General features: G+C 37.4%; 1 protein-coding gene across 1 annotated transcript in view; it reads left to right on the forward strand.

Annotated features, from left to right (window-relative positions):
• Positions 1–16,442, forward strand: part of MYBPC3 (myosin binding protein C3) — a 59,688-nt gene that overhangs the window by 15,760 nt on the left and 27,486 nt on the right. Inside the window, exons 9-18 of the mRNA XM_061462218.1 lie at positions 2,291–2,344; positions 3,111–3,113; positions 7,051–7,074; positions 7,795–7,961; positions 8,772–8,904; positions 9,139–9,141; positions 9,578–9,702; positions 10,267–10,372; positions 14,889–15,055; positions 15,393–15,558. Of these exons, the coding sequence (XP_061318202.1) occupies positions 2,291–2,344; positions 3,111–3,113; positions 7,051–7,074; positions 7,795–7,961; positions 8,772–8,904; positions 9,139–9,141; positions 9,578–9,702; positions 10,267–10,372; positions 14,889–15,055; positions 15,393–15,558 (948 nt within the window). The remainder of the gene's footprint in view (positions 1–2,290; positions 2,345–3,110; positions 3,114–7,050; positions 7,075–7,794; positions 7,962–8,771; positions 8,905–9,138; positions 9,142–9,577; positions 9,703–10,266; positions 10,373–14,888; positions 15,056–15,392; positions 15,559–16,442) is intronic.

Below are 16,442 nucleotides of genomic sequence, written 5' to 3' on the forward strand. Positions count from 1 at the left end.
CAATGAACTGTCTCTCTCTGCTTAGGAAAAGAAATAAAATAAGCGGAAAAAAAGGAAAACAAAACAGCAGCTTAAATTCCAAATAAATAATTGTTTATGGTGTGTAGTCTTTCTAAGTCAAATCCATACAAATAACTAGTAACGTGAGTATAAATAATGAAAAGAGTAGTTTGATAGTCTCAAGAGAGGCAGATTCATCTACAGAAAATGCATGTGTTTGAAAAGTGGCATCTTCTCACCACTGTTACAAGAAAAAGTAACTTCAAATTACATGCATGTCTGCCCCTGATGTTTTACATGTTTTCCTCTCTACTGACCACATCCTGACGGAGACTGCCGCTGCTCACAGAAATGTGATGAAAATCTATTGTTTCCTAGCACACTTTTTACCCAAGTATCATTTAATTTCCCAGCCTATCCTTTTTGATCCCAGTGTCTTCTACCATAACAAAAATAGGAACTCTGAGATTAGACTTAACTCTGTGCATGTTAAAGGAATTATTAGGGCCTTATTCTTCAGAAAACCTAAACATTGATTGCTAGGCTTTCCTGAAAATCTAATATAACTACCACCTGGGAAACAATAGGTGACTAGTTATTCTCCCAGCTGTAGATTCTGATTTCCTGAGTACTTAATCAGAAGAATCCCCTTCAAAAACTGGTATTATACTAATGATTCTCATGTACATTTTATGCCTGCAAACACTGAAAATCTTCTAAAAGTAGGGAACAAAGTGGCCAAAATACACTTTTCCATTTGAGCATCATACCCAGAAAATGATCCTTTGCAGCACTGTACTACTTTGAGAGTAATAACAGAAGTAAAGATGGCTTTTTTCTTAATAAAAAGAGCTCTTCTCACAACATATTCAAAATTATGCTCATTCAAGATCGTTACTTTTCTCACTAATATTGCATTGTCAAGCAGCACAAGAAGTTTGGCATTTGTTTCTCTTCCACTTAATAACAATACTGTTAAAATGCCCATAATTTTCCTGTTGAGGCTATTATGTTTTGAAATATTTGTTCCTCCAATATTGAATTTTCGTGACATTCTGGTTTACACTTCTACAGACAGATTTTCTCTGAAGCACCTAGCATCATATATTGGTATAGACAACAGCATGGGCTACCATCACCACCAGCACAACTAAAAAGAATCATTTCTGTGTATAAAACAATAATTAAATGTACGTTGTTGCTGCTGGACAAATATGTATGCTGTAAGACAGCATCAGCAGATTTTCATACTCAAGACAACAGAAATGCCAAGGAGCAGTTGAATACTGATGATGGGAGACAGAGACAAAGAAAATCCATTTTGACTTTCTGAACTTTGTCTGAATACAGAAAAGACCTTTTTTTCCCCTAAATTGAATAATCAATAGTCATGAAATTCAGTGTAACTCCCAGCACTTTTATATGAAATCCCTGAAGTGAATTTTTAGCAATTAAACCCCCCAAAAAAAGTGATTTTAGTGACCTTACTCTAAGTTTTCAGAGTAGATTTATACTTCAAATGCTCAGAAGCACAGCTAAAAGGCATTTGATTTGGAACACCAAAAAAAACATTGTGCATTCCATCTGAGTTCACCATATGTAACAGACAAAATTACACATCAAAAAACTCCTGCTTGTTGCTTCTTGTTCCCACAAACCAACTCATCACACCATTGCTTGTCATGTTGCTTGCTGGGTAACTGCATACTGAACCTCATCTCAGAATCAAAGTCAGAGCACAGAATTCGTCCTTTAACTCTCCCAAGCATCAATGATGTGACACTTTTCTGTGCAATAAATTCTGAAATCACAAAGATCCTTAGGAAACAATTACAGCTGGGATAATACTAGAAAAATCCCCACATTATTTGAGATTGGAAGAAGTCCCAGAGAACTGTTGGTTAAATACTGCCCACACTGTAAATAATATTCACATTTCTGATATGACAGCTTTCCAAAAGCACTAATGAGTCCAAAGAAAAGCTTCTGAAACATCTTTATGGTAAACACGTTCCAGATCAATATGACCACCAAGCTAATACTATGTACAACTTTATCCATAATCAGCACAGAAAAAATACAAACTCATTAAATATATTTCCTAAGCCTATATGAAGACCAATACAGACAAAGAGCCTAATTGTCACCTCCCATGTCAGTTCATGTTCTGAGTCATTCTAAATCCATCTCCTAGTACCCTACAAAAATATATCACCTACATCATGCTGCAGTCTCACAAGGTATTCCCATCTCCTTTTGAAACTAATTGTGGCTTTCTGTTACTATACAGCACGGAGGGTCATGAAGATGGAGAGTTTAATTTTAGCGCCCTACTGAAAAAGAGGTGAGTAAAAATCCATGGACTTAAAGAATTAAAACAACCAGTTTCTGTTGAACTCTGAAAACACAAAATCTAGATTAAGTGAAATTTTCATAAATTCAGAATCCCTGAAGTTTTCCTGAAGCAGCTCTAACTGGAAAAAGAATGACAGAAACTTATGGCAAATTCCCCAAATACTCAGCATTTGATGCATTTCTGCTTGGTTTATAAGACTGATTTTTCCCAAGACAGAAAAGGCTGGGACTAAGACAATTACATGCTTCCACCAGAGCTTTTCATTACAAAAAGCCCCAAAATGCAACAACAATTTACAATACCTGTCTATAAGAATTTATTATAGACAGGTGTTTATTATATATAGGCAGCTATATACATTATAATAGGAATATACATATATATATATATATATATTATAAGAAGATTTTTCTGTCCTAAATTTCCACAATACTTTTCATCAGAGAGCTGGGAGGACAAGCCATTTTATTAGATATCTGTTAGTATTACATTACAAAACTATATTTTCTATAGCTTTTTATTACATGTATGCAAATATATTCTATGTTGCATAAATATTATATAAATATTTTTATATCAATATTCTTCCAATTCTATTTTTTATTTCTTGCTTTTACTGACATTTTTTGGTGGAATTTCCTCTCTCATTCTCATCCTTCATTGTAATATCTGTTTTCATAACCTGCCTACTTCTGTTTTTCTCTTTTTCCCACCATCTTAACCTGGATATTTTGGATTCTTCTGTTGCCAACAGAGAGTAAGATTTCTATTTTATTTTATCACAAACGCATGGGTCAGGCTGAATATATGAATATATATTTGTCTGAAATAATGCATGCATCTTCATCTTTCTTAGGTGTAGAGCATGATAAAATTAAGATAGCATATAAGAAAATGATCAGCAATTCCTGAGACAGATGCTTTTAAACAGTTAATAGAAGTTAAGGGCAGACTACTGAATACAAATCAATGTGCTTCTCTGAATGTCCTTTCATTTTCACCATCACTTTCTTTTATAAGCAGTTTTCAATTGCCCTTGATTTCCCAGATTTTCTCAATAACCTGCTGCTTTAAATTCCTCTAGTCATAGAAATTAGAATCAGAAAAATCATTTGCATGATATACCTGCTGGTGCCTATCAAACATGTGCTGAAGTTTTGTTCCATCCTTCCTGAAACATGTTAATGAAGGTATTACCAAAGTCACTTACTTCATAAATGTACAGGCGTCTCCCTTACAAACCATTTCAATCCATTCCAAGTGAAGTTTCCATTGCTCATTATCATCCCATTACTCCAAACCTGGCTCTCTTCACTGCCCGTGGCCACTCACTGTCTTTCTAGCTCCTGAAGTTTCTATAAACGCTTGCCACTAGACTCCTGTTTTGCAAATGTAACTTATACCATTTAAGTTTTCACAATCAACTGCTTGGGTGAATGTTGTTGGGTATCTGTGTCCAGTTTTTGCTCAGCTATTAGTATTACTGTTTATAAAAAGGGGTTTATCTCCACAAAGAGTACAGGATCATGTATACATTTGGAGTAGCTTGGTTACAAAAGGCAATAACTCAATAGCCTGATGTTTCAGTCAAGTTAACTCACACAAATTTCAGTGGGGCTACAACATGACATAGATGTACAAAGTCCTGTATTATGCAGTATGTAACCTATCCGGCTTGAAGGGAATTCTGGCTTTGCAGTAACACTACAACCAGAATTCTCAAACCAGACAAGACAGAAAGTCCACTTATCAAACTTTCTATAGCTGACACTGATATCCAAGTTTCTTGTTTCACCATGAGCCCCAGGGAAGTCTGAAACAAAACCTGCATTTGAATTTTATTGTAAGTCTAAAGTAGGGAAACCCTGCTATGAGACCTTCTACTGCATTCCCTTTCTGCTTTCATAATTAGTTTTGAGCAGTGGTTGGACTCTTAAAGGAGTAAAAATTTCTAGTATTTCTAGAAATGTTCAGTTTGTGGATTTAACTATTCATTATTTGTTAGACTAGAAATTCAATTCATTAGAAGAAGCTTATAAATGTCACTGCGTTCTACCGCTGGTTTTGACCTTTCTTGACTTATGAATCTCTGTTTAGTGAATTTAAGCATGCTGATGATTCACTGCTCCAGGTGTTTTTCACAGCCACTTTAGAACTAATTTGTGGATCCTTCAGGCTTTGCACACCACAGCTTGAAGACCACTCCTTTGTTAATAAGAACCTATAGGCAAAAAAACCTCATAATGGAATGCAACTAAAAACAGAATAGTTTGTTAAAATAGAATAGAAAAGGGGACCTCATGCTGAGGAACTCTCAAGAGCTATACAGATTCAAATAGAATCGAAGAGTATTCTTTTGGCACTTCTGCTTTGTCACACCTAATGTACAAGTGCCGCTCAATCCAGAGGTAATGAACATTCCCACTAGAATAAAAAGAGCTTCATTTAATATTGTATCTCCTATCATTGTAATTTAATTAACTAGTGTTGACATACAGATGTCATGGGCCAAGGAGAGGTCATTGGGAAGAGGAAGGGAACAGCTGTCACAGAACTATTAAATGGATAGTGAGCAGAGACCTTGAAGGAGGTGACAGCTGACAGGGTCCAATCAGTTGACAGTAATGGGATAGGAAGGAACCATCTCTGGGATGTACAAAACTATTTTTAACCCCTCCACATATGTTTAAAACATATCAGCTGCATATTCCATTTACAGCAGGTTCACTGAGCTGCATCTTAATGCCCACAAGTGCATAGTTAACCTATGAGGTGATCACTCTGAATAAGGATCCCAATATCAAGGAGAGTAACGTAAGGGTGGGAGAAAATTCAAGAGTCTAGGTCTATTACTTTTCATATACTGCTTAGTTCCTGCTGGAAGAGTACAGCCTAAATGTACAAACTCTTGTGTGTCTTTATGGGAACAAAGAGAAAGCTTGAACAAATACAAAATGGTGAAAAGGAGTATTGGGGTGGAGAAACCTTTGCTCAGAAGCAGAGAAAGCCGTTTTTTCCTTGTTTTTTCACAACTCAAACACTATACAAATTACAACCTTTAACTTTTAGTACAACTTTACATGCAGCTTACAAACCTTTCCCTGTAATTAAAAAATATTAGTAATTCCAAGGAAGGTAATATACTCATGCTTAGGACGAAATTTCTCATGTTTCAGCTTGCATACACAATTTTTCTCATGATGTATTTAAACAAAACTCACAAAAAGTATTTTTGAAAACTCTGAATAATCCTACCTGCAAATTTTCAGGCAAAGGGGTGAATAGAGATGAGCATAGAAGCAGGCAGATAGACAGAGACACCACCAGAATTCATACCCTGCCTGTTAAGTTTTTCTTATTTCCTATGAATTTAGGTTTCCTTTTGAGATAGTTTGTGCCACAGAACATTAATTGTACTAGTACAAAGAACTCAGCACATTAGAAATATTATATACTCCTAGATTTATGTACTTGGATATCTATTTCAATTTACATGTGTTTAGAAATATTTGAAAGTTGCTCATTGATATGATCAGGAGAACTTGCCCCAAAATGACTCATGTTAAAAACATATCTTGGTCTATTTGGCAAATCAGTCAATTGTTCTGCTTCTGCTAAACAAAACTAAAAATCATCTATAGCAGCCCCAGAGTAAATGATATATAGAGAAGAGGAACCCTGATTAAATTTGTGGGTGATGTTTACTCACTATTGTGACAAAACAAATACCCAGTAGGCTGTACTTACTACAAGAAGTCCAAACCTCAGATACACCTATCAATCCAATGAGCGCTACTGAAGGCTTAGTGAGTGATAAACCCCTCCGAAGATATAAGATATCACATGCCATATTTCAGCTCAAACTCTCTAAGTTGAAATCCTCATCTCTTGCTTCCTTTCCTCTTCAAGAGCTACAGATGCTCTGGAAATCCCAGGTCTGGGCTGCAGTACTTTAATAAACATTGTGCTCACATTATGAGCAAGCCTTTTTGGCCTGACAATAAAACGAGCACCAGAAGTGTTTGGTTATCTCTTCTGTCTAGACTGACTATAGTCATGATTTTTCAGACCAATGGGACTGTTATCTTTCTAGAAAATTGTGGGGGAAAAAATAAAATGGAAATATGCCCAATAATCCTTAATTTTTCTCTGCATTACCTACTTGTCTTCTTATTGGGTTTACAACTGAACATGGCTTCATTATAAGGGTGGGTTCTGCTTCACTGAAATCTGCTTGGTCCTGGGGATACCAGAAAACAACAGCCACAGGAAGTTCCTTTTCCTAAAGAAATTTTTAAATTACATCTTTTATCCTTTCTCTATTTACCAAAACGGAAACTACGACAGGCAACAACTCCATGATGACCTATGTGTGCCCTGTAAGGTGGTTAGCCATAATTCTGGGATAACGTCTGGAATAACCAGACATGCTAACACTTATAAATTGCATAGAGGAACTATACAAAGTGTGGGAGCGAGTTTGGTTTCAACAGGGGACAGCCTTTTTCTTAAGCTTTTTTCAGAGCTTTTGCATGAGCTCCTTCATCTCCCTGTTACTGAAGCACAAGCATGTTCTGCTAAAGATGAACATGACATTCATGGCTTTTTTGTATTAACACATGATGTCTTCTTTCTTGCCCATCGGGATGCTGTATGTGTTTCCAAACGATTCTCTGTGTCATTCTGGAGTACAGCAGCTTCTTGCGCACAGTAAATCGGTAAGGTTACAGCAACTTCTTTTTCTATTTATGACCTTATACATTAAGAATACCATGACAGAAAAAATGCCTTCCCAAAGCCAGGCAACCAAATTTTCATTTTGCTTTGCTAAACCAAACATTAATTCTTCCACAATTGCAAGTTCTTTGGTTAAACTATAAGTAGTCCATTGTAAATATTGTCTTGTTAGCCATTACTCACCAATCTATGTGTCTTCATGTTTTATAGTTTCCACAGACAGCAACTATATTTACAATAGATAAGTATTTTAATAACCTCAAATTCATTTTAGTGAACAGAAAAAAGGCCCTGAGTAGAAAAGGGTTTGTCTCTTATTAACATAAACCAACTGCCTTGTTTCTAAGGCGTTCTCAGGATGTCAGTTCAGTTCCTTGCTTTGACACGTTCTGTATATGACCACACCAGGAAAACAAATCTTCACGTGTTTCCATTACTCGTCATTAAAGGGAAGTTAATATTTGCCTTGGCTAATAGAAAGTAAACTGTTCAGGTCAGTAATTGGATTTTAATCACTATATATAAATAGCGGTAAAACTAGTTTTATTTCATCATTTTGGGTAACAATATAGGAAAAGTTAGACTACTACATTTTTAATGAAGAAATGGCTTCATCAAGCCAATACATAGCTCACCAAGCCTATAGGTGTTTTTAAATCCTCTCAATAGTGGCATTCAGATCCTCTAATCCCTTTCTGCAGAGGTGAAGGAAAATCTGAATCCCAATCTGATGTTGATGTCTGGGAAATCCTGAGGAAAGCTCCTCCTTCTGAATACGAGAAAATTGCTTTTCAGTATGGGATCACAGATTTGCGTGGGATGCTGAAACGCCTCAAACGCATAAAGAAGGAAGAGAAAAAAAGTACAGGTTGGCAAGCTGTATTTATTCCAAATAAGTATGTTCTTACCTTCTTCAAATATTAACATCAGCTAATAGCAGCCATGAGAAAAGCACAAGGAATAGGATTTTCCTATTCCAATTGTTACACAGTTTTACATATGAAATGCTGATTCCTAAAGATTAAAGCGATCTCCAAAACTCTGAGCTACCTTCCTCTGAAACTCTGGATGTCCTGAACCTGTTCATTTTAACTAGTTTCTTCTGCCCTACACCTAATTTTTCCCTGAACAGAAAGCAACAAAACCCCCACCCCTAAAACTCGTCAGTATGTCAGGTATCAGTGGTCCACTTAAAGAATTTAATTTCCATTGGGATGATATATTTGGAATTCTTGAGCCTTTTCTAGACTTGTGAAGTATTAATTGCCTAATTTTAACTAATTTGTTTTAAAAATATGAAACAGAGAAGGCAAACTGCCATTCACGAGTGAGAAGATCAGTATCATTTTCCTACATGGGTAGACAAAGCTGTAACTCTGTGTAGGATGTGTTGGAGTACATATTCACATCTGATACAGACTATTCTACTGTGCGTATTTTAGTTTGTATCACGTACTTTTCATCCTATATTAAGGAAAACAGAAAATAGAACAAGAGGATCAACAGACAGGAATGGTAAAAATGCAAACAGGTATGCAGAAAGCAGGGAAGGTTTAAGATGATGTTAAACCATAGGAAAGGGAATAGAGAATTACTTCCCTGATAGAGAATGCAAAAAACAAATGTTAAGTATAAGAATGAATAAGATATATAGTTTTTTAATCATTCTTTGTCATAGCATTCCTCAAGAAACTGGATCCAGCTTACCAGGTGGATAAAGGGCAAAAGATCAAATTAATGGTCGAAGTTGCCAATCCAGATGCTGATGTGAAATGGCTGAAGAATGGACAGGAGATCCAAGTGAGCGGCAGGTAAACCAGAAACATGGGAAATCCCCAAGAGAAGGAGCTACAGCTTGGACAAAGTGGGAAAACCAGCTTTTCTTGGAAAGAAAGGATTGTAGGGGGGAGAAATGGGAGCTGAGAAAGAATCTACATTATGCTTTGTCTTAGGGACTGTTTGCTTGTCTCACTGCTTTTTCTTTTCTTCTCCCTCTGCTCTGTATATCTACACATAAAACTGGATGCTTCCATCTACCTACATAGCAAGTAAGTCCTCAGATTATATTCTGATCTTCATGTGCATATCCAGGGTTCACAATTACTTTCACATGATATGGGGTATACTTCAGTGCAGCTTGTTTGTCAACCCAGTTTCCAGTGATTTTGTGCTGAAGCCATGACAAAGCACTTTTAGCGGTCGCCAGGTTTGTTGTATTGCTAGATGTTAGAAAAGCATGTGGCACCATTCACAGGAGTTTGTACTTCTCACATTTGTATGAAGATTTCTCCATAATTTCCTATGCTATAGTTTTTCAAGCACTACTGCTGTCCACTGCATCAGGACAGGGATATAAGGATTGAGTCTTAAACCTTGCCACAGATGCCAGAAAAAGAAGGAATCTTTTCCTCTGCCAGGCAGGGGAAGACAATGTCTGGGTTGAAAGGAGTTAGACTCTGATAATTATTCAGATTCTCTTTTCAGATATATTTTTGAGTCTGTTGGGAATAAGAGAATACTGACCATAAACCACTGCTCTCTGGCTGATGATGCAGCATACGAATGTGTAGTAGGGGACGAGAAGAGCTTCACGGAATTGTTTGTAAAAGGTGAGCAATGAACTTTAAATTACTGTTACCTTCTCTACTCTCAGATCGGTTAATCTCATAGAAAAGGAAATTCTCACAAATGAACAAATTCTGACATTTCTTGAAGTATATATTTTTCTTACAGTTGAATGAAGGAAAATTATTCCTATAGATGCAACTAAGAAAGCACAGAAAAACAGCCCAGTGATGATTACCATTAATTCTCATTTGGGAAGTGATTTACTTCTCCTGAACAATAGGGCCAGAAAGTTACTTTAAAATTTGATTCCACTCAATAAAAACTATATGGGCAGCTGAAGTAGTACAAGAAACTAATGCTTCTGGTTTAGAATTTTAGACTATATATGAAACTTGATTAATTCTGTGTTTGTATTCTGCCTCATGAAGCAAAACCCAAAAGGTCATTTGGTAAAATTGATAATGTGATCTGGCACAGTAAATCCGAATTTTCAGCATAGAGAGCATCACCATGGGGCTCTTCCTGTACAGTACAGAGTGCTGAAATCTACCTCTGGTTTTCAGTCTTCTAGAATACTGTTTTAATAAAAGTATCTTCATTTTCAGAACCTCCAATCCTGATCACTCACCCACTAGAGGACCAAATGGTGATGGTTGGAGAGAGGGTGGAGTTTGAATGTGAAGTGTCTGAAGAAGGAGCTACTGTGAAATGGTAAGAGAATAGAAAAGGGGAAAAAACCCCCAGACAACATGAAACCATCTCACTTCATTGGACATTCTAGGACCAGTGTTTGTGTACTAGAGTTGTGAATAGAAAGGAAGAAGGCATTCTATATAACTGCTTTCAGAAAAAGAGTGATCCTTCTCCTATATGTCAAACATTGAGGAGGAAATGAGAGGCCAAAAATAAAATAAAAGGTATAGATATTTTATAGGGTGTCTAGAATTTCTTGTGCAGTGTTTACAAGGTGCTGCCGAGCTGTTGGCTTTAAGCTGCTCTAAACACTTGACAGTAATGTCTAACTATTGGCCAGACTAATCAGATCTGTATTGTGATGAGTCTGCTGAACATTATGGGATCTTCCAGTCTTCTCAACCACAGTGAGGTGTGATGTTTGGTTCTCTTAAAAAGCACTTTTTCTTAGGTAAAAAAAGTGTCGCTTGAGACACAGAAAGAAGGTCATTGACTTATTTTAACATAACTGTTGCAGTGATCCTGTAAAAGCAATCATTATGCATATGCAGCAAGTAGGATTAAGATGACAAACATTTAGACCATAGAGTCCATTTTATTGGACATTCCAGCCAAGCGGAAGCTGGGTTCATGTTGCTTGGGCAGACACAGCAGGCAGTGCTCACATACCAGGTCTTACTCACACTGTTCTCACTTCATTCTCTACCAGATGAAATTTTCTTGTGCTTGTTAACAGCTTCAGGCATGTGGTTATCAACTGTTCCCACAATGCCCATTACATTCCTGGAAAGTGCCAAACACTCATCTGCTCTCCCAAAGGAAGGAACTGAAAATTTAAATAGAGCTCAAGAGCTAGTACAGCATATGCATTACACCATTAAAGCCACATGCACAGGCACACACATGCTATTGTTCAGGAACTGCTTAAAGATGCCTGGTTACAAGAGATGGGGACAATCAGATCTGTTCCTCTCAGAGCATAGTGCAGCTGCCACACTTTGATCCTTTGCCTTTGAACAACTCCCATACATCATACAGGGCTGCTATCTGTGGGCTGGGCATTTGGTGCGACAAGGCCAAACCAGCAGCTGTCTCAGCCTGAAATGCAGCAAGTGGCCAGAGAAACTCTTCAAATGATAGCAACAGAAAACTGAGCACTTAGACATTTACGCTGTATTTTACTGGGTTCATTACGTGAGACAGTCAATGCTCTTGCAACAAAGGGAGTATTTTGGACAATGGAGGACAATCTCCAAGGAAAACATGAAACACAGTATGGAGAAAGAGTTTCAGTTTTGGCTCATCAGGGAAATGCTCAATAGTTTAAGCCAAGTAGCAGACATTAACTCAAGGCACCTGTTATAGCACCCTTTAAACCTGGGATATGAAATCACAAGCACATGAACAAAAGCAATTATGTGACTTGCACAAGACAACGGTCACAACCTCTTAGGCATGGCCATCAGACTACGACTTGGAGAACTCATTATGTGGGTCTCTTCACAGTAATCAGCAAACAATGTTCTTTTGATCACCTGGAAAGGTCTCACATTATTATTATGCATTACTATGGAATAGCTATTTTTAAAATTCAGGTGCTTTTGGAAATAATCCTTGAAGAAGTTTTGACGTGATTTTTCCCATCTCTGAATGCTGGATGTATCATCTGATCAATTCCAAAAGAAAACAAACTCTAGTAATGTAACAGCAACAATAAATCTCTGCATCCCCATTATCCCATAGTACCTACATCAGCCTTATCTCAGAAGACATTAGCCAGTTTGTCCTTGGAATCTAAACGGGAAATAGGAAAGCGTTTCCAGTCACTGAGTGGCAAAGTTGAGAATGGATATTTGGTCTTGCAGATGTTCTTGGTATAGACTAAACTATGGCTAACCTACCTATTATTGCACTAGTTGTGCTTCAAGTCTGAGGCTGGACCAGATGACCTACCGTGGTCCTTAAACCAACAGTTTATGGTTCTATAAAATCATAGAATCATAGAATAGTTAGGGTTAGAAAGGACCTTAAGATCGTCTAGTTCCAACCCCCCTGCCATGGGCAGAGACACTTTACACTAAATCATATCACCCAAGGCCTCGTCCAACCTGGCCTTGAACACTGCCAGGGATGGAGCATTCACAACTTCCCTGGGCAGCCCATTCCAGTGCCTCACCACCCTAACAGGAAAGAATTTCCTTCTTATATCCAACCTAAACTTCCCCTGTTTAAGTTTTAACCCATCACCCCTTGTCCTATCACTACAGTCTCTAATGAAGAGTCCCTCTCCAGCATCCCCATAGGCCCCCTTCAGATACTGGAAGGCTGCTATGAGGTCTCCACGCTGCCTTCTCTTCTCCAGGCTGAACAGCCCCAACTTTCTCAGCCTGTCTTCATACGGGAGGTGCTCCAGTCCCCTGATCATCCTCATGGACCTTCTCTGGACTTGGTCCAACAGTTCCATATCCTTTTTATGTTGAGGACACCAGAACTGCACACAATACTCCAGGTGAGGTCTCACAAGAGCAGAGTCTTCCAGTTACACTTTGATACCAACCGATTCTTCTACCTCATTGCTCCAGTCACCAAAGGAAGGCCTCTAATATAACCTTATATGAGGGTTTTCACTTTTCACTCAAGTATTATTTTAAGCTAAATGATATCTGGGAGTTGGAGTTTTTTTGAGGTTTACAGTTTTATCACTCCACTATTTGTCGGGACAACCTTCTGCAAACACTCTACTCACACACAGCATCAGCAATGTGGTAGTCAGTAAAATAAACACAAGTTACATGTACTATTCCATTCCCAGGGACTTAAGACACTAGTCATTGTAAATAGCCTACTTTCATTATTTAGACAACATTTAAAGAAATCTCTTTGTTAACAATGGCTGAACATTGAGATATTCTTCATGAGCCATATGTCAAAATTCCTCACTAAAAAAGAAATGAAGAAGTTCAGCTTTGGACCACTAACCACAGCGCAACTGCCTGGTTTTGCCAGAGCAGCATGCTGAACTTGTAGATCACAGTCTGTTCTCAGAAGCTCAGCAAAGGTTTACTCATTGCTTCGTAGCACTTGTTCCAGAACTAATCTGCATGAATGAGACTATCAGCCTTAGGAGAACATCTTGCATGTGGTCTCAGACTCTTGCCACTCAGCAATCAGAGGAAACACTATCCTGACATAACACTAAGCATTCTGTTTCACATGGCTGGTAAAGGCATCTTCTGTTTCCTCCCTTCTTTACATTGTGCTGTGATCTGGAAGGGAGAAAACACTGTTTTTCCAAAACCAAAGATAAGATCCAAAAACCTGTGCTGTAAAGTACAGTTAGGAAGGAGTAACCTATAGGTATCTTGAAATGCAGTTGCAGCAGATACATCTAAGTTTCAAGTCAGATGATTCCTCTCTCTGCTTAAAGTTTAGACCTTGTGATTGACTTCAGCAAAATAACTGAGGCAAAAGGTTTTCTTGCATATACCTACCTAGAAATTAGAGCTCTATTATTTTAAGGAGTCCTTAAATAACATTTCAATTTGCTATCCTGTAGGCATATTTCTTAGGCTAAATAGTCATTGGTAATGAATAAGGGAAATTACACAAGATAGAAAAGTCCTATTCTATTGAAAGCATAACATTGTTTCTGGGTTTTTTTCTGGTTGTTTTTTTTTTACCATGCGAGTAAGTAGCAAAGAGAAAAACATTTTCATTTGCAAACTGCAGCAGTATTCAAGTAATATCATATAAATCTATTCAAATAATAATGAAAACTATAAAATACTACAAAAGGAATATGCTGAAGAAACTAGCAGTTATTTTCTTGCAGCCTGTTCATGTTGTTTAGGATTAACAACAGGAAATCTTGAGTATTTTTGTGTGACCTTGACTGAGCAGCATGAATCCTCTCTACTCATTTCCCTTTGTGACTATTGGAAATGACAATAATTAAATTTCCTCCCAGGCTGGATGGTGAAGCTTAATTTAGTAATGTCTTAAATTAACTGGGACATCCTTCAATGTAAAGGGCTACAAAATCCAAAATACATCTTTGTTTCAATTCAAGCTAAAATTTTCTTAATTTACTGATGCCCACAAACCATGGATTTATAACTATTATAATTTACATCAGGAAAATTAAGACTTCAAAGTCATTTCCCATCAAGTCCCATTTACATTATGGCAATTTATAAAATAGCAAATTCCCTGCTGTTGAAGTGTCTTCATCCCTGTATCTTCTACAGCATTTAATATACTTTCATAATTATCTATAATAAATAAATCTATGCATAAATACTAATAATTAAGTAAATCCTGTGAGTAAACCCTCTTGAACCAGAAGTCAAATACCTAGTGTAAATTAATGGTCAAGCTAGTAGCATTTCTGGTTCCAATAGCATTTTGCTAACTTGAAATGTTACAAAGATTTAATTTACCGTGTGTCTTCCAATCTCTAGTAATATTGAGCTGGCTCTTACTCTCTTCCAGCCAGCCATTGAAAAATAACTCAGTACTATTTGTGGCATTGCAGGGAAAAGGATGGAGTTGAGCTGACACGAGAAGAAACGTTCAAATATCGATTCAAGAAAGATGGCAAAAAGCAGTATCTAATTATTAATGAGTCAACCAAAGAAGACAGTGGACACTACACAGTGAAGACCAATGGTGGGGTATCAGTTGCTGAACTAATTGTACAAGGTAGGCACCAAATTAAAACAGGCTAAGGTAACCTTCTCCAGGATAGTGCATAGGGGTAGCATAATCCCTATGCCAAGGAAAAAGAACACTTAATAAGGGCCATAAGGTTTGATGATAAAGGGCATCAAGGATGTAACAGATACTCTGATAATCACAGGTGCTTATCTATCAGCCCTGTTTAAGAACTGCATGCTGTGGCTTTCCCTTCATATATCACTCTTCCACACACAGGTTGTTCAGCCTTAGCTTTTTCTACTAAGTAAAACCACACCAAGCATTTACATACAGCGCTATTGGGATTTGCTAATGTACGTATCTATTATTCTCCTAATATCAGAGAAAAAGCTGGAAGTTTATCAGAGCATTGCAGACCTGACAGTGAAGGCACGTGACCAGGCAGTCTTCAAGTGTGAAGTTTCTGATGAAAATGTGAAAGGAATCTGGCTAAAAAACGGAAAGGAAGTGGTTCCAAATGAAAGGATAAAGATCTCCCACATTGGCAGGTTAGTCTTGTTTCAGAAAGCAGTTATATGCTTGGGTATTGCATTACATTCTACAGAAACCAGCATCTCAGGGGATAGGAATATAAAACAAGACCCTGTCTTGGGTCCAGCTAAAAGGAAAAAGTTTGAAACTTTTACATATGCAATCAACATATATTCACAGATTGCTTTTGTATGCATGCAGTCTTCCTTGTTAGTATATTTTGCATGTATGGCATCAGTGGTACAGCAGCAGAATTCAGTCTCATTTTTATTAGGATTTCATGTTTTCTTGGTATTCAAGCAATGCAGAAAACACATTGTCGGTAACTTTAAAATTAGCAGTAGTACTCAGACAGATAAAGATAGCACATATGTATAAACCTCCTCAGAAAAACTAGTGTTCATATTAACACACAGATGTGCAATCCTGTGCTCAAGTTTCTTAGCAGTCTGATTACTACTGGAAATGGAAAGCAAGCTTGAAAAGATACATAAGCATTGCATGCTAGGTAGTCTTCCTTGGTACTCCCTTCTATATTCTGTTTTGAATTTACAATATACAGGGGTGGAGCACTGATTTTTAGCTTGCTTTTCAAGAATTTATCGTAGCCACAATCTGCTCAAATGAAACTATTCGGCAGTATTACAGCTGCCCTTGTAAAGGACTGGACTAAAGCAGAGAAACAGCTTCTTCTGTTCACACTAGACTATATACCTTGACAAGAAAACATGCTGCATGGATTTGCTTGAATACTGAAAATAGAGAAGTCCTGGTGATTGCTGATTTGATGTTAGGACAAGGGGACAAGAAGTAGTAACGTCTGTTAACAAGACTGCACCTTGTCTCTTGAGATGATAACCCTATTTCTCGTGGAGAGGTAAAGGAATGCAATATATCTGTT

Source organism: Pezoporus flaviventris, unplaced genomic scaffold (assembly GCF_033815535.1).
Source record: "Pezoporus flaviventris isolate CSIRO_AGI_PZ_B2104156 unplaced genomic scaffold, CSIRO_AGI_Pfla_v1 ptg000035l, whole genome shotgun sequence".
NCBI classification, from domain to species: Eukaryota; Metazoa; Chordata; class Aves; order Psittaciformes; family Psittacidae; genus Pezoporus; species Pezoporus flaviventris.